Source organism: Epinephelus fuscoguttatus, linkage group LG18, assembly GCF_011397635.1.
Source record: "Epinephelus fuscoguttatus linkage group LG18, E.fuscoguttatus.final_Chr_v1".
In the NCBI taxonomy this organism is placed as follows: domain Eukaryota; kingdom Metazoa; phylum Chordata; class Actinopteri; order Perciformes; family Serranidae; genus Epinephelus; species Epinephelus fuscoguttatus.
In genome coordinates this window covers 21,174,557-21,192,416 of record NC_064769.1, presented here as the reverse complement: position 1 = coordinate 21,192,416, position 17,860 = coordinate 21,174,557, and the positions used below count along the sequence as shown (strand labels likewise).

The window sequence follows — 17,860 nt, the reverse complement described above, 5'->3', positions numbered from 1 at the left end:
ATTGACTGAAGAAAATTTTTTTTTACACATTTACTCAGATTTAAGTACAATCTTTAAAGCCAGACTCATGGCATATTTTTTTACTTCCTGGTTACACCCTATCAGTACACCCCCTACGGTACTGTACATAGGCCTATTGAATGATTTACCACTGCCTTTATCTAATAAGACATTAACCACTGCTGGAGGGCACAGGAAAAAACAAACCTGTTTACACAAGATCTTTGTCACAAACCTTTCCTTCAGGTGTTTTACCTGCTTTATCTTAGAGTAATCTGAGTAGCACAGACCATTACAAGTTCAGATTTCCTAAGGGTTTTTTAAAACGGTGGAAATGCCACAAAAATAAACTCCCTAGTCGCAAAAACATTGATAACATCAGACTTGAGCCACTATAAAATTGCCATGTTGCAAATTTTGTGTGTGACCACGTACAACACGAGGGAGCTTATAAGTGTTGATGGGAATCCCACAGAAAAATTTGATACAGTCATACTGTGCATGGGACAGACAGAAATCATTGGATGCCTGTCGCCTTGAGTATGGGAATTCCACCTGGCCCATAATTGGTGATGGAAATGTTATGTAAAAGATATGTTGCGTCAGAATTTGCCAGCTTTCCCAAATGATGTGTGTTGATTTGTGTGGACATGGATCTCTGTGTTGTTGGAGCATCATTTACACATCAACACCAACTGAAAATTCCAGTTTATTTACGAGACTGTAGTGGCAGCCAAGTGGTAATAGTAGCAGTGTTTCTTTGTCAAGGGTGGAAAAAACTGAGAGCATGTACTTATGTGTGTGTCTGTGTCCAATTTTGTGGTAACTGCACTTGAGTATCTTCATTTTCTTCTACTTAATACTTAGTCTTTTCCACTACTTTCAAAGTACTTTTTCATTCACCAGCTATGGTTAATTATAACTTAGCAGAATAAAATTTTATATAGTCTACAGAACATTAGTTTGTAAATACACTGCACTTGTACAGATTAATCTGCCCAACAGTCTATAAAGTCATTACAACTCCACCTTAACCAGTTTCAACCTTAAAGGGGAACTACACCCATTTTCAAAATTCACACCTATTATTCAGATGGTCAAAGACAGTGAAAAAATATTAGTTATCATTAACAACTCTCTCCCAAATCCAAAAACCAGAGTGCTAAAACTCAAAATTGCGATGTCATAGGGTATGCTCCATAGATGATGAATTAGAAAAGGTGTTACAGATGACACTGAGAGCAGCCAGGGGAACGATCTGAGTATATGAGTACATATGAGCGAGTTGCCAGTTCAATCCCTGGCTCCTCCAGTCCACATGTGGAAGCATCCTTGGGCAAGATACTGAACCCCAAATGGCTCCTGATGGCTGTTCAATCGGCGTGTGAGTGTATGTGAATGGTGGCAGGTGGCACCATGTATGGTAGCCTCAGCCACCAGTGTGTGAGTGTGTGTGTGTGAATGGGTGAATGTGACATGTGGTGTTAAAAGTGGCTTGAGTGGTCAGAAGACTAGAGGGGCGCTGTACAAGTGCAGTTCATTTACCATTTAAACATACTGGAATTCTTAATTTAGGTGGTGTTCCTCTTTAACATACCTCTTACATGTTTACACATCAGTAGGCTTACAGTGTTGTGAAGGAACTAGTTACATGTAACAGAGTTATGTAATTAAATCGCATTCCTCATCCCAAAGCAGGAATTAGGCTACTTCTTTAGTATATGTTTCTGAATAATGCAGGTCAGCAGAAACTTATGCACATATGTGTTTAGGGCTTTTCAGCTTCATTGCCCAGCTTAAAACATTTGTTGCTCAATTCAGTTCAGTTCAGTTCAATTCAATTCAATTCATCCATCCATCCATCCATCCATCCATTTTCATCTGTTTATCTGGGGCTGAGTCGCGGGGGCAGCAGACCGAGCAAAGCACCCCAGATGTCCCTCTCCCCAGCAACACTTTCCAGCTCCTCCTGGGGGACCCCAAGGTGTTCCCAGGCCAGATGAGATATGTAATCCCTCCAGCATGTTCTGGTTCTGCCCCGGGGCCTCCTATCAGTGGGACGTGCCCGAAACACCTCCAACGGGAGGCGCCCAGGAGGCATCCTGATTAGATGCCCGAACCACCTCAACTGACCCTTTCACTACTACGAAGGAGAAGCAACTCTCCTTCGGGATGTCTGAGCTCCTCACCCTGTCTGTAAGGCTGAGCCCAGACACCCCACGGAGGAAACTGATATCGGCCTCTTGTATCCACAATCTCATTCTTTCAGTCACTACCCAGAACTCATGACCATAGGCGAGGGTGGGGATGTAGATGGACCAGTAAGTCGAAAGCTTCGCCTTCTGGCTCAGCTCCATTTTCACCATGACCGTCCCAGTTCAAGTCAATTCAGTTCAGTTCAGTTCAGTTCAGTTCAGTTGAGCTCAGTTTAGTTCAGTTCAGTTCAGTTTAACAGAGCTTTATTTAATCTGAAGGAAATTCTTGTGCCAGAGAATGTTTCAAATTAAGCAACACTATGTACGGTACAGAACAATTTCACGTTCACAGCCAGTAACAACCAGAGCAACCAGAACAACCAGTGGGTTTTCCAGGCCAGGGTCACTCCGTGGGTTCAGTTTTAAAAACAAGAGAGTATTAAACATCTGGCAAAATATACAAATATACAAGATAAGTTAGAAAAGTGGTAAAAAAAAAAAAAAAGTAATCAAATGTAATCAGAGTACTTTGATACAGTGATTAAAACAGTTAAATTACTTATACATTTTTTGTTGAAGATTCTCGGTTATCCAGGTCATGGTAATCATAAATGCTATATCGTAGGCAGTGCGTACAGTTGCATACGATATAGCACTTATGATTATTACATTTTTGTAGGGCTAACTAATAATCTGTTACTGCTACATTTCAAAAATAATCTTCCCAACACTGAGTAATTATAATCCAGTAATAGATTGGGGCCATTCTGCTGAATGATAAGTACTTACTTTTGACACTTTAAGTACATTTTGATTCAAATGCATGTGTCATTTTAAGTACTTGTAGCAGCTTTTTTGCATATAGCCCACATGGATACCGTTTACTTAAATACAGGATGTAAACACTTCTTCTACCGGACTGATTTGTCAAAGCTTTGGCGGTTACTGTAGCCTAAATGACATAAATACATCTCACTGAACTGTAAAACAGCTGAGCCGTGTGAAAGTGGAAACTGTAAAGTCTACAAACATACTGCTGTACTGTACACGTGACGTCACAGGGACCCCCGCGAGGGAACTGATGATCACAGAGACAGAAACAGAAAGAGAGGAAAAAACACACAGACGCCACCCAACACATCTCGCAGACTCTGATCAATTTGATTATCAAACAACTCTTGAACGTCTCTTATTGTTTATTATTTGTTGGCACGCGCAGCAGACACACAAACAAACAAACACTTGTCAATAAAGTTTACAGGTTGAAGGTGGCGCTCTGCAGACATGAGGCTTTTGTTAATGTTTAAGGTATTGTAAACTTGTAGTTATCAGATAAGACACCCAGGACTTCTTTCTTACTGTAAACGGCGCGCACTCATACTTCCTTGTAGCCTCGTTATGTTGTGAAACCCTTCCTGGGATATGACGCGCTGCTTTGTTATTAGAAAAGTAGTAGCCTAGACCTGTTTCCTCGGTAAGGGGTTGTAAAATAGCAGGATGCAATGACGTTTACAGTATGTTTTTATAGCACACGTAGTATTAACAACATGGGGATAAAAAAAATCAGAATCTTCCTCGGTTGTTGGAGTCAAAAAGTCTGACAAACTTGAGCTGAACTCCTAAATTTGAGGATAAAACATAACTTCGCAGAGGTTTAGGTGAGTGAGATAAGAGAATATTTGTAGTGCAAACGTCAGTGTGTGTGTGTGTGTGTGTGTGTGTGTGGAGAGGGGGGGCGTGTGCATGTGGTAAGGACAGTCATAAACAGTAGAGGAGAGGCAGAGCGCTCAGATCAGAGCCGAAGGAAGAAGGAAACACCAGATGAAAATATATCCAGCTGTTGCATGACCTCCAGGTAAGAAAATGGGCTATCACGGACTGTTAACAGCAGCATTTACACAGCTTTTATACCTGTTTCCTATTATAATTATTTTTATTGGCTATGCTATCAATGTTGGAAGTAGATGTTTATTTGTGAGCATTTAATTACTTTTTCTTTTAATTTTGTATAATTTATGTGGTTTTACAAATGTACGTTTTTATGTTAATATATCACTGTTTTGCCAAGTGTTTGAATGCGTAGCCTGACAACCAGTACAGTTATCTTAACAATAGTAAACATGCTCATAACAGGCTTTTGTAACAAACTTAAAACTAACTAAATTAAGAATTCCAATATGTTATTTCCATGGCTGAAGAAACTCCAATTAATATTTGTGAACATAAGCTGCTCTCTGTCAAAGAGCCACAAGCCACAGAAGTGTGGTCACAGGGTACAAATTCCAGAGCTGCTCTCCAGACATTGAATGGGAGCCTGATTTTATGCACCACAGAATGTTTGGTTTCTGTTTTTGTACCCAAATGAGTTTTACTCTATTGTAGTGTTCTCAGCTGTGAAACAGAAAATATTCCTGTGTACTCAGAACATTCCCCTGGGTGCCCTCAGTGTCGTCTAGAACACGTTTCACCATTCATTGTCAGTAAAGCAGCTCCAGAGTTTGTATTTGATACAGCACAAGTTTGAGTTTTAGCACTCTGGTTTTGGGATTCAGGAGAGAGTTGTACCTGTTTACTAATAGTTTTTTGGACTGCCTTAGACTATAATGTGTATGTTAGAATATGTATGAATTCTGAAAATGGGCAGAATTCCCTCGAAGCAATGGCAGCTCACCCACATTCAAAGGCATAAATGTTCTGCCAAACTGCAGCTCAATCAGGAGAGACACATTTTTATGGTAAAAGAATATTTATCAACATGTGAACGAATGAATAAGAATGTGGAAAGTCTTTGGCGATTAGACCCCGTAGAGATGGTGTGATTTAAGGAGAGTGATAAATCCATAGTTGAATAGGGAACTCCCCTGGGGTCTAGACACTGGTGGTGGTAGAGGTGGTGAAGATGAGATGAGAGGAAGATGGAGAAGTGCCGATGATCTGGATGAGTAGAGGAATGAATCTCTGAGAGCTTGTCCTGGACTCTGGATACGATGGCTGGAGGTGACCGGGGTGGAGGAGGGTGCAAAGATTCTGCCTAAAATGATGGCTAACAGCAGCAGAGGAGAGAGCAGATTTAAAATTTTGCAGTGGCATCCTGATTGGCTGTGAGATCGTGGCAAAGTGTGATGGGACAACTAGAGGAGTGAACACCCATAGACAGCTGATTAGAGGGAGTAGTGGAGATTGGGATGGAGAAAAATGTGAAAGGGTGAGCACGAGAAAGGTCTTCCTGATTGAACTTACGCTGAGCTTCATTTGTCATTTCCATCTCACAGATTATTTGCATTTAGATCTGTGTGATGGGGCGTCGGTGGCTTAGTGGTAGAGCAGGCGCCCCATGTACAAGGCTGTTGCTGCAGCGGCCCGGGTTCAAATCCAGCCTGTGGCCCTTTGCTGCATGTCTGTCTCTCTCTCTCTCCCTCCCCCCTTCACACTTACCTGTTCTGTCCATTAAAGGCAAAATGGTCCAAAAAATATCTTTAAAAAAAAAGATCTGCGTGATATGGTGCAAGTGACTAAAACTAGATTTGTAGGTAGAATTTCATTCTAAAAGGATTACTAAAAGTGCACCCTGATTTCTACGTGTTTCATGTGTGTCTGACTTAATATGTTCTACTGAAGCATATTTGCTGTCGGATGAAATCTATTCTGAGAAAAACATCTGCTTTGGGAGTGTGTGTGTGTTGACACAGCTCCAGAGTCAACAGGGACAACCAATAGCATCTTTTGTACTATTTTTAGTTCTTTATCAAGAATAAGCCAAGAGGGAAGTAAAATGTTTTGCAGAGCTGAGTCATGCTGAAATTAGGAAATAAAAATGTATATCTCACCTACATGTGATGTTTTGATGCGATGATGTGTTTCTCTTGTCTCAGAGTCATGTGTTTTTTTTCTGCAGAGTGTTGAAGTAAGTTAAATCGAGCTAGCTGTGGCTGTGGAATTCACATCTGGCCTTCTCCAGTAAAATGACTCATGCTTCTCTGTAACACGAACAAAAAAACATATTAACATCAGTGCAACTCCTTTTTGTCTCTTCCTTAGGTGTCAATGGACTGGGCCTTTATTCTAGTTTTGCAGATCATGCTTCAGCCGTCCCTCTCAGGTATGTGGTAGAATCTCTCTTTCAGGTATGTGGTGTGAAATGTACAACAGACACATGTCATGACTGTGTTAATCCTGATATTACTCTGTGTTATCCCCCTGCAGTGTTGTTCACTGTTGAGGCAGAGCAAACCACGTACAAGTCGGATTTCGGGGGAGCTGTTGTGATGGGCTGCAGGTTTCAGCCCAAACTATCAAGTCCTCTTGCTGACTTGAAGGTGACCTGGCACTGGATCGGCAACGGCTTGGTTCGGGATGTTTACCGGATGGACGACTGGAGGGAGAACCTGGCGTCCCGGGATCCAGACTATGTGGGCCGAGTCAGGCTTCTCACTGATGACCTGCAGGACGGCTGGGCCAAGTTAGAGGTCAGTACTGGCAGTGATGTCTTCAGGTTCACATAGAATTTGTTATGGGTTATTTCCTGTCAAATTTCCTATGAAGTGATGTGGTTAACTTACTCGCTTACCTCACCCCCCTTTTTTTTTTTTTTGTTACGATTTTTTTTTGCCTTTACTGGAGAGGACAGTTTTAGGCATGAAAGAGAAGGGATGACACACAGCAAAGGGCCATTGCCTTTGTACATGGGCGCCTGCTTTACCTACTTAGCTACTGGGCACCCTTGCCAGCTCCTTTTCATGCTGTCAGGAATTACCAAGGCTCACATTCCCCACACACAGGATGGCATAAAAACTGCACTGCTTACCTCAAGAGTATCATATTTATCTCCCCATTATTCTCTGTGTTCACAGTACCAGATACTCAGGTATCACTGCCAAATAGAGACAGAGACAGTAGTGTTTGTCTAAAGCACAACAATAAACAAAGAGATGTGCTAGAAATAAGTGTTGGAGATAGCAAAAGTGGGACTACGCAACTGAATTTATGATTTTCATTCATGATTTTTAGTTTAAACCAAGACACTACTGTCTTCTTTTGTCACTTCACAGATCTCCAAGCTCAGGATAAATGACTCCGGCAACTACCAGTGTTTGGTGCAGACAAAAGAAGGAGCCGATTATAAAACCATAACTTTGTCTGTTACAGGTAAGAGTCTGTGACAGTGTAGCACTATAATATATTAGGTCTTTAAAAGGGGAAGACTCCAGGGGCTTTGTTCTGGGAAGGATGGGCCATAGCCTGTGGTCATTTCTGGGCAGCCAGCGCAGCAGTCATTGTGAAAATGAAACTAACACCAATATTACTCAATATATTAAAAAATGCTTTTGGCTCATATAAACTTTCCTCGAGATCTTCTTCTAATCATGCAAGATGTCTTGATCATAATCCTGAGATTCTCATGGATCAGATTCGATAGGACTCATTAGACTTTATTGCATTGCAGACAGAGCACAGGCACTGAGACAACGACATGCAGTTTAACATTCAATCAGCAGTTAAAACAAGGTACTTATTGCATATTCTTCTTGTCTGATTCTCCTCCAGCACCTTATAAAAATGTGACTAAACACATTCAGAAGGTTGAAGAGGGGGACGAAGTGCTGCTGACCTGCCAGTCGGAGGGATACCCGCGGTCCCCTGTTAGGTGGCAGGATGGACACAGACGGAGCATCACTTCCAATAGCACAGACAAATCATCTCCTAACCAGCTTTTTAAAGTCACCAGTCAGATACGCGTCAAATCGTCAGACAAAAACAACTACACGTGTACATTTATGAATGGTGGCTACTCTGCAACATTTGATATTCCAGGTATGTTTTTATTTCCTTTCCTTCTACTTAAAAAATACTAAACTGGAGAGAAAATGAAAGCAGACAGTTTTTAAAAAAAAAAAATATATATATATATATATATTGACCATTTATTTGCAACATCTCCAGGTCAAGTCTGGCCAGGGAACTTAATTTAATGTCATGCCCTGTCACTACCCTGTCATTTCCTGTCAGCTCCCCATGACCCGCTCCCCCTCCAAAAGATTAAGGAATCAAAAGAAAGCAAGCAAACAGTCATCAGTATGATGTGTCCTGCGGTGGAATGTAACCAAGTACATTGACTCATGTATAGTGCTTAAGTAGAATTCTGAGGTACTTTACACTTCTTAAATCCTTTGCTTGTCAGAGGGAAATGTTTTACTTCTTACTCCACTGCATTTATTTGATAAGTTACTTTGCAGATACAGATTCATACAAAATATAATCATCTGTATGATGCATACAAATAATTGTAACAAGCCAGCTCAAAGGCTGTAACAAACATAGGAAACAAGATGAGTATACAAAAGGGTAATATTTATTTACAACAATAGCGAAAAAGAAATGTCTGTAACCAAAAGAAAAAGCAGGAGAGCTTATGAAGAAGAAGAAGTAGAAGAAAAAGAAGAAGAGGAGCAGGGACTAATTTTATTCCAAAGTTGCATAATTGCCTAGAGTTGGTTCGTGTTCTCACGGTAGCATTTACAAGCAGACCAGATCAAATGCTTGCGCAAGCTGCTCTTGATTGGTCAGAATTTCCATGTGGGAAAAATCCAGGAAGTAAACAAAACGCTGAAGAAGAGTACACTTGTAAGATAAATGTGACACTTTCTAATGTCACAATGGAGGGACAGCTACGCAGGTTGATGTTAGCGCTGGTCATCGTGGACTATATTGCTGTCATTGTTCATTTTAGTCAAACCATACAGTTTGAAAACGAGGCGCTGAATGTGCATATTAAGGCAGTACAGGAGGAGGTGCACATTAATAATCCTCCAGGACTGTAACATGCTCATGTTTAACCCAAACAGTGTGTGATGTGACTGCAGTTGGTTCAGGTTGAGGTCAGAACACATTCTCACCACAAACAAACCGCACCAGTGTGTTTATAACCACATCAAGACCACCTCTTCAAGAAGGTCTGGTTGTTTTGGTTAGCATCTGAGTGCGATTGCTGTGTTCTCACCTGCCCAAACGAACTGCACTTAGGGGGCAAATGAACCTGAGTTCAACTGAACCAAACCAAACAGGGCAGGTGTGAAAGCACCCTTAGAATGAGCTGTTTATATCTACATACTGAGCCACCATGTTGTTCTACAGTAGCCTAGAACAGACAAACCAAACACTGGCTCTAGATAGGGCCATTTGTGTTTGTTTTTGCATCAACCACAGTAGTTCTCCTCCATGCCTGGCACACAGGGGAATTTTCAGTTCTGCAAGCTCTCCGCTAAATGCCATTAAATCCTGCACACTGGACCTTTAAGTAAATCATCTTAGTACTTCTTCCATCAGTACTTCTTCATTTTTTTCCCCCTCATGGTACCTCTGTTAAACACTTTCCCATGGATGTAAGAAAACTGAAGCAAATTTGTGCTACTTTAACTTATACACAAGAAAAATCAGCTTGCACTTCTCAGTTTGGTGAGGTCTTGTTATCTGACGACAGGAAATACAATCATTTGTGTACTTATCACCTAACTGCTGTTTCCTGAGATATGTGCTGTCAACCCACTTCAAATGTGATTACTAACACAGATGAGAAATAGCAGCCTTCAAGCTCAGTCTTTCCAAAGTTACAAATTTCACTTGCGTGTCAGTGAAGTTGTAGGTGGTGTGTTTGGGTTTGAGCTTCGATTCACAAGTGTGTAGGAGTTCTGTTACAAGAGATTTTGTGTTGTGCGGAAATGTGTGGCTGGGTTGTGTGTTTGATGTAGGCTGCAGATGTTTCTGCTTACATGTATGCAAAGGATTATTTGCTCCTTTGGATGCAGCATGTTGGAACCTGATAAGCTAGGAATATAAGGTTTGTCAGGTTATTTTAAATAAATAAAAACAGCCTGCAAATACGACAAAAAGACGAAAAGTAAAAGAGGCTCTGTCTGCATGCACGGCTAATAAAAAAAAGATAACACAAGTATGAGTCACTTTTTAACATCTGCATATTTTAGTTCATTATCAGTAAGGGGAAGTTCACAATGGTTTGTCTTCGGTATATTTGGTTATTTCCATAGTGGTCAACCATTAAAAGCATGGCAGCACTTTTTTGTCCTAACCCTGTCATTGCTGAATTACAAGTTTTTCTCACTCTTTTCACAGACGAAATATCTGTTGCTGTTCCGCCAGTAAAGGCCGATGCTGTGTTCATCGTACTGAGCATAGGAGTGGTAATGGTCGTCATTATCGTTGCAGTGCTTGTGTACCGACGACGACGAAAAGGTAACCAGTCACTCAATTCTTTATGTGAACAGCACAAATTCAGAACATGTAGCTTACAACAAACACGGTCATACACAGAATGCAGGTGTAGATTGGAGACAAACTATACAAATCGGAATACTCTCATGTCCATGCAGAGTGCAAATGGTGCTGGGATTATTTGTTCTTGCACTCATGTATGAAGCCGTAATGCACAATACACAGCGACGTGACACTGAAGCTGTAGCCTGAAGACAGTGTGTGCATGATAGGCAGTGTGTGCAGGACAGCAGTGTGTGCACTGTGCAAAACAGGCAACATGTGCAGAGTAGGCGGGGTCACTGCAGGACTGGATTTCCCTTTAGGATGTGCCTTGAAAGAATATCTGCAGGAAATGGAATGGGACTTTCATTTATTTTTAGTCTTGATTATTTCCTCATTGTAAGCATTCACACTGGTTTATTTTTAACTGTGACGGCCAATGCCTGTGACAGCCTTTACAAAACACTTTAGTGATTTAGGCCAGAATAGAATTGAACTTTTTTGATGCCCAACCAGAACAGAGTTGTTCAGTTTGTGTGTGACTCATTTGTCAGTATCTAAAGCATATCCTTCTTGTGTCAAAGCCATGGCAACCTAGTGGTGCTTATTTTGTTTTTTGTCAGATGGCCAGAGGAACTTGTGCCCTGTCAGTAAACAACTGTGTCATTTCAACTGAAAGGCACTGCAGGCTCTGACACACACATCCGTACATGTTGAGTCAAGTCGCTGCTGCTGAAAAGAGGAAGTGTTTGAAACATTACAAAATTTAGACATCAGATCTGTCTCCTTAATGTCTGCCATTTTTCCTCGAGGGAAGTTTACACCACCATGTGATTTGCTATACATGCTTACATGTGACCATGACTTTGCTATTTGGATGAGACGTGTTCCAGCCAACAAGTTTGGAAACACCCATGGTGTTAGTATTGGTTTATGTGGCAGGGGAATTTGCGCAGCTGTTTTGGAAATGCGTGGGTGGTTTTTATTAGTGTAGCACGTTTCTTGTTTGTATAGTCCCCTGAACAAGCACCTCTATCATTTCAATAGTAGGTTTATTACATGTTTCTTTATATATGAATGTGTGAACATGATAAGATACTTCAGCTACAGGGCTGGAAACCTACAGGCAGAATTTTTTAACTGGAATCAGGTCCCAATTTCTAAAAAGGTCTTGTTGTTCACCATAAAGAAAACAAAGAATCGCGCACATGATCCATCACATGTACTAATTCATGTACTTTCAATAGCACATAACATACATGATTGATATTAGATATTTAAAAGACAACATTCAGTGTCACATTAAGAAAACAGTGCCAAACCTCCACCTTTTCATCTATCCATACTTAAATAAACACACACACACACACACACACACACATGCTGTATCAACACCAAATTAATGGCTATGTTTCTTTCTATAGGTGTAAGCGCTCACAGTACCAGGAACTTGGTGTTTGACCATCTAGGTAGGTCACTTTCACTCTAAACAAAGCTGAACAATTTACTGGCAACACACAACACGTGCATGTGCAAATAATGTAACACCCATTAAAAGAATGCCTTACAGGCTTCTTACCATAATAACCAAAGCCATGGCACAATGGCAGTGACAGGAATCACAGTCACAACCATACCAAAGTGTAGAGTAGTGTCTCTCAAACTTTTATTATAATATTCCCCTTTTAAAATATGTTTTCAGTCGAGTTCCCCGTAACAAGCGCAAAACAATCAATATCATCTCAGTGAAGAAATATAAAGGTGATTTTGGTGAGTTTGATCAAGGGGGGCTGCGTTCGAGACCAACAAACCACTCAAAGCCAGCTTTTTTTTTAGTGACTTCTACAATCTTTTCCTAACCCATAACCAAGTAGTTTTGTTGCCTAAATCTAACTGCCAACCTCTTCTTGCTTCCAACTGCTTCTGCGTCCAGATGTAACACAAAAGGCTGGCCACATATATATATATATATAGCAAGGGCCTTGCTTTAGAGTGGTCGCCATCTTGCGCCACCATGTATGTACGGCAGACCGAGCGGACAATCCAGCCAGCCAGAGAACGCGTTTCGCGTGTATAAATGAACCAATGAAGACAGCGGAAGGAAGGAGGAGGAAACAGCAGAGAGTGTTAGTAGTTTGTCGATGGAGAGTAGTGAAAAGTTTTTTTAGTTATAAAGTTTGCGAATGGACCACACTTACCACGCAACAGGAGAGAATGAACCCGAACCGTCATCTGCGAGGAAAAGAAGACGCAACTTCACTCCTTGTGATGCACTCTCTGCGGCGCTTTTCCTCCTGATGATATATCTCCCCAGCAATGGTAGCAGTAGCACCAAATCCCATTCTGTGCATTCAGCCTCTCTTCTCGCCCGCACAGCATCAAACACATGGAGTTCCTCATCTGTATGCTCCGGCTCAAACAGGTATGGCTCTGGGTCTGTGTTCGCTACAAGAACACTCTTCAAAATCGCGTTCAAAGTCGTCCATTGCAACTACTATAGTCCGGAGATATTGCTAGGCTAATTAAAAAGCTGAGCTCTGTTTACCGGCTACGCTGTCAGTCAGTGTGCGGGCTGGAGATTGGTGGAGCAGAGAGGGGAGGGGGTGCCCACTCAGTATGGTAAATGAGTATGTGTGTATGAAGTGTGTCTGTTATGCTAGAAGAGTCAGAGTTTGGGACGGAGTCTTTTACGCCCTGGAGTGTTACCGGAGTTGTTGGAGTGCTCAAATAAACTGGCCTTTTTCCCGAACGTTCCTCTGGTCTCCTGCTCGTGAGGGATTCATTACAATATCGTAACATGGTTTAGATTTCTAAATAAACATTCACCTCGTCGCTAGATAGACCTACTCCTGAAAAACTCGTGCGCAAGGCTTTTTGTCCCTATGAGGCCACCGTCATTTACCCGACGGGAGGGGTGAGCAAGTGAGCCCTGCAATCTAGAATTTGACCTCTGATGTCACTGTTTTCAACCCATTTTACACACTGGCCCTTTAACTAGCCTGCACTACTTGTCTCAACACTAGTTGCAAAAATACAGAGGGTGTGCCCGCTTATGCTGGGCACGACTGAGGTAATGTAAAAGTAGTGCAAAAGTAGCAGCGACCTTTAGGGCCTCCGTAGATTCGCTGCAAACAAGATGATCTTTAGTCAAATTGCTAATGATGCATTTGCATGATATTTCGACACAAGACAAAAGACGCCTACAGTTTCTGTCACTCATGAATAAGACTGAGACTATACATTCAGGGGTATCCTAAAATGCGGATCATAATTTCTTCCTCCACTGTGATGATTCACTCTCCGATCAACATCAGCCATTCTCCAGTTGCCTGGCTGCTTGACTAGCAGTTACCCATGAAAGAAATAATGAAATTGTAATGAGTCATTCGCATGTGTGGTTTAACAGTGGAAATTCTAAAATCCCTGCTAATGGCTCCTGATGGCTGTGCTGCTCACAACCAAGCGAACACGTAGTGTGCTTTCACAAGAAGGGCTAAAACTAAGATGACTTCTTACAAGTTACAAAAACATAAAACATACGTAAATGCATTGAGACCTGTGGTTGAAGTTATTCGTGTGAAACGCTCAGCGAAGGTGCTGAAATACGGCTATTTCATGAATTACGATAAGTATCGGCATCGTGTGAAAGCTGATTATGTTACATGGACTCAACACTTGTTCTCTTGAATACAGAAGTGCAAAGATCCCCTTTTCTGTACAGTTGCACAGCACAAAGTACATCTTAGATTCGTATGTGTACACATCAAATAACTCACTTATTAATGACAATAACACTCTTCTTTGTATCATTTTTCTAATGGCACTCTTCTTTTCCATCAGACCTTCACAAAAATAAAGACATTGCGGAGGAGACAACTATCTTTAATGTGGGTAAGTGGCTCTCAAGTTTTTCATCGTCACATTTTCCTTAAGCCCAAGATGATGTCTACAGATGTCTTGTTTTTTGCAAGCAGCAGTCCAAAACCCAAAGATATTCAGTGAACTTCCACATAAAATATAAAAAAGCAGCAAGTCCTCTCAATTTGGCTGCTTGAATTGGTGAATGTTTGATATTTTTTGTTTGAAAAAAGACAAAATAGTGGCCAATTAATTCTCTGTCAGTCATGAAATCAGTAAATCAGTTCTAAAATGATTATACAGAATTAATTTGCAGTGGCACTGAGTAAAACCCCTGTGGATGTTTGTGGAAAACTGCCTTTAAATGTTCAATACTGACGTTACCACACCCAGTTAAGAGTTAAATGTTTTCAACAAGCTTCTCAGAGAAGACTTATTTAGCGCGACAACTTGTTCCAGGAATCTGTAGTTTTCTGTAACAGCATTATACTAAAAATGCCTTTTACTGTAAAATTATAAACCTACGCACTTCACACCAATATTACCGAACAGACACTCTTCTGTGCAAGACTGAAAGAAAACATCTACAGGATTTTTCACACCATTTGCTACCTCTTCATGAAATGACGCGGATATGGTCATGATCTGGTCTGTTTTTTTGTCTGCAGGCTGCGTGGAGGAAAAAAATCTGGAGGTGTTTCTGAAAGCCCATTATTCCGATTCCTTCAGCACAGAGGCGAAACAGCACTGCGACGCTGTCAGTGTGGAGGAGCTACACCACAAGTTGCAAAACAAGTGAGTCACAAACACAAACAGATTTTCTATGTTGATTGTTCAGATGCCAGACTTCTGTGATCTTATTTACAGTAACAGCAACAATTTGGGTTTTTTTTATTCCAAATTATTGAAAAAAGTTTTAATTACCCCCATTCTCTTTGATATATGAGCAAGCTAGCTTGCAAACTGTTAGTTAACAAACTTAACTGTCAGTCAGCAAGCTCGTTAGCTTGGTCAATAGCAGGAAAAAAAGTACACACAGCTTTTAAAGATGCTCATATATGAGAGTCTGCAAACCATTCGCCTATTGTTGAGCAGTTAATGCTTCAGCGAAGCAGGGTTAGGCTGCAAAGATGGCTTGATATTGGCCAGTGGCATAAATGTGCAATTCAGAATTCACCAGAGTTGAACTGGACATTAAAAGTTTGGGCAGATTTACTTTTCCTCTGCAAGCCAAACTATAGAAAGTCGTGATTCCATCCAAACAAATGGATATTGTCATGAATGCTGATGTGACCATCTTATATACTGATATACAATCAGTGTTAATGGTAAATGTAGTCAAGCGAAGCATTCTATGTTGACCGAGAAAGTGGAGCTCCCTTGCTTGCTGAGGCAAAATGTTTTTTTCCAAGGATGGCCAAGGCATAACTCTCCCTTTTCTCCCTCTGATTGGCAACTACACACTTCCTTTATTGGTTGAATTGATAAGGTTTAGGCACAAGGACAGGAGTGAGAGTGGTTAGGGTTAGGTTAACAATAAAAGGCACAAGTAGGGCGGGTCATGCCTTCGCCATCCTAGGAAATAGAAATCTTGCCTTGTGGAGCAGTGCCACCAGTGGCTACACATACCAGGATGCAAGCTTCTGATGCCCATTACTAGCCTGCTAGCCTATAGCTATTACTTTGTTGGCCAAAACATAGCATTAGTGGACAGAAATACTCCCTCAGTGGTCATCTGTGCACTCTCAGCATCTTGGTGGTCTTTTCTGATTTATTTTCTGGATCCTGACACACCTCTGTGTAAGAGAGGAGTTAATCTTTCATGCATTGTAACTCAAACACTCATGGTTGGGATCAGTGACAGCATCCAACAAAAATTGCAAACGCTGACATTGATTGCAGCAGAATGATTCCGTTTTCATTGGCATTGGAGGGCAATTTGAGCAAAGGCACCACCAGTTGGTGTTTGCTCTCAGCAACTCAGATTCTGGAGAGTTTCCGCTGGCTGTATCCTCTGCACTCTTATTTTAGGATGCTATTTTTGCTGTTGGAAATGTAGCTAGTTTGCAATATAAGCAAAGAGACAAGGAAGTTCTATTTCTGAGCACCATGTAGAGGCGAAATCCAGCCTGTACAGTAGTTCTTCCTTGCCTCCAAATATGTCACTGCCAAGTCAAATGACGATGCTGGATGCAGAAAGAACAGATTCAGCAGTCAGTGTAGCATGCACAGAGGAATTTATTGCTTCAGTTGACTGCATTTGCCATCAACACTGATTGGACATCCATATACAAGGCAAATTTTCCCGCAAGGAATTTTAATGTTGTGTGTGAACGTATCCAGTTGACACAGCTGATAGATATGTTTTAATAGTTATATGGGCCTGTGAAGCTTACAGTCGTATCCTGCTTGTTTTTCCAGTAAGGGCCAGCCTCTGAATCTTCAAGCTTTACTCCCAGAAGCTGGAGAGACACTCTTCCTTGAGGGGCCCCCAGAAAGCGGGAAGACAACTTACGCCCACATCCTGGTCTCCTCTTGGACTGAGGGGTCCACACATGCCCTCTCGAACCTCCTCGATCTCAGCACCCTTCAACTCCTCTTTTATGTCGACTGCAGCAAAGTGAAGGGCAGCCTGTATCAGGAAATAATGACTCAGCTTTCTCTCACTGAAAAGATATCAACAGAGGATGAGCTGAGGACGGTGTTAACCAGGTGCAGTGAGGCTCTGCTGCTGTTGGACGGGTACAAAGAAGGGAACCAATATTTCGACGAGTCCTTGAGGAAGTTTCTAATGGAGAAAGGAGAGTGCAGGGTGCTGGTAACGGCCTGCCCAGGACACTGCCCCACACTGAAGGGGGCAGTTGAGACAGAACAGGTGCTGCTGCTCCAAACACAAATTGCAAAGTACTGAGGGCACAAACACTTGTGACCGACAAAGACATTAAGCACTTGTTACATGTTAAACAAGCATTTTATGACGTTGATATGTTTTTACATGGACTATGTTGTATGAGTTTGTATAAGCCCAAATATGCTGCAAAGACTGTTGAATTCATATATGTATGATATGTAATAAATTCTAGTTTTCTACTCTACTCTTTACATGACAGCTCTGTTATTTTGACTGAAAATACTACAAGGAATCATTTTTTATAAGCCTTTTGTAGAAATGGGTGTAGAAACTCCACAGTACAATCGGTAATCCACCTTAGCTTTGTTTTCTCTTATCTTGAAACTCCTGAAAGGAGTTTCGGCAACATCATCAAACTCTCTGTTTCCAACAGATCTGATAGTTCAAATACTTCATTAACGACTGCAATAGTTTTTGTTTCTGTTCTGTGTCAGTCCATGAGAAAAAGAAAGGTCATTATTAGGGTCTATTAGTTAGACTGCAAGTAAAGCAGGAACAGCTTCTATGCTGCTATTAGTAAAAAGGGAAATGAGTGTTCCTGGCAGCACAGTGAGTTGATTCCAGTAACATTTGATAAAAAAAGCCTTGACTTTTTATTTCTGCCTGTTCTCTTTTCTCTGGTAATCAA

At 41.3% G+C, this 17,860-nt stretch overlaps 1 protein-coding gene across 1 annotated transcript; it reads left to right on the top strand.

Annotated features, from left to right (window-relative positions):
* The first annotated feature begins 3,656 nt into the window (after nt 1-3,656).
* LOC125906134 (uncharacterized) lies at nt 3,657-17,516 on the top strand. Its single transcript, XM_049604564.1, has 10 exons — nt 3,657-4,050; nt 6,234-6,294; nt 6,399-6,661; nt 7,244-7,340; nt 7,740-8,006; nt 10,323-10,442; nt 11,888-11,932; nt 14,304-14,354; nt 14,990-15,116; nt 16,743-17,516. Exons 2-10 carry the CDS (start codon nt 6,240-6,242, stop codon nt 17,230-17,232), a joined length of 1,515 nt encoding a protein of 504 aa, XP_049460521.1. The 5' UTR covers nt 3,657-4,050; nt 6,234-6,239; the 3' UTR covers nt 17,233-17,516.
* Nucleotides 17,517-17,860: the final 344 nt, after the last annotated feature.

Excerpts from the sequence above, each read along its gene's own strand:
- LOC125906134 (XM_049604564.1), top strand. The coding sequence starts at position 6,240 with ATGGACTGGGCCTTTATTCTAGTTTTGCAGATCATGCTTCAGCCGTCC. Across the intron at positions 6,662-7,243 it reads ACGGCTGGGCCAAGTTAGAG|ATCTCCAAGCTCAGGATAAA; the intron begins GTCAGTACTGGC and ends GTCACTTCACAG. Across the intron at positions 14,355-14,989 it reads GACAACTATCTTTAATGTGG|GCTGCGTGGAGGAAAAAAAT; the intron begins GTAAGTGGCTCT and ends TTTTGTCTGCAG.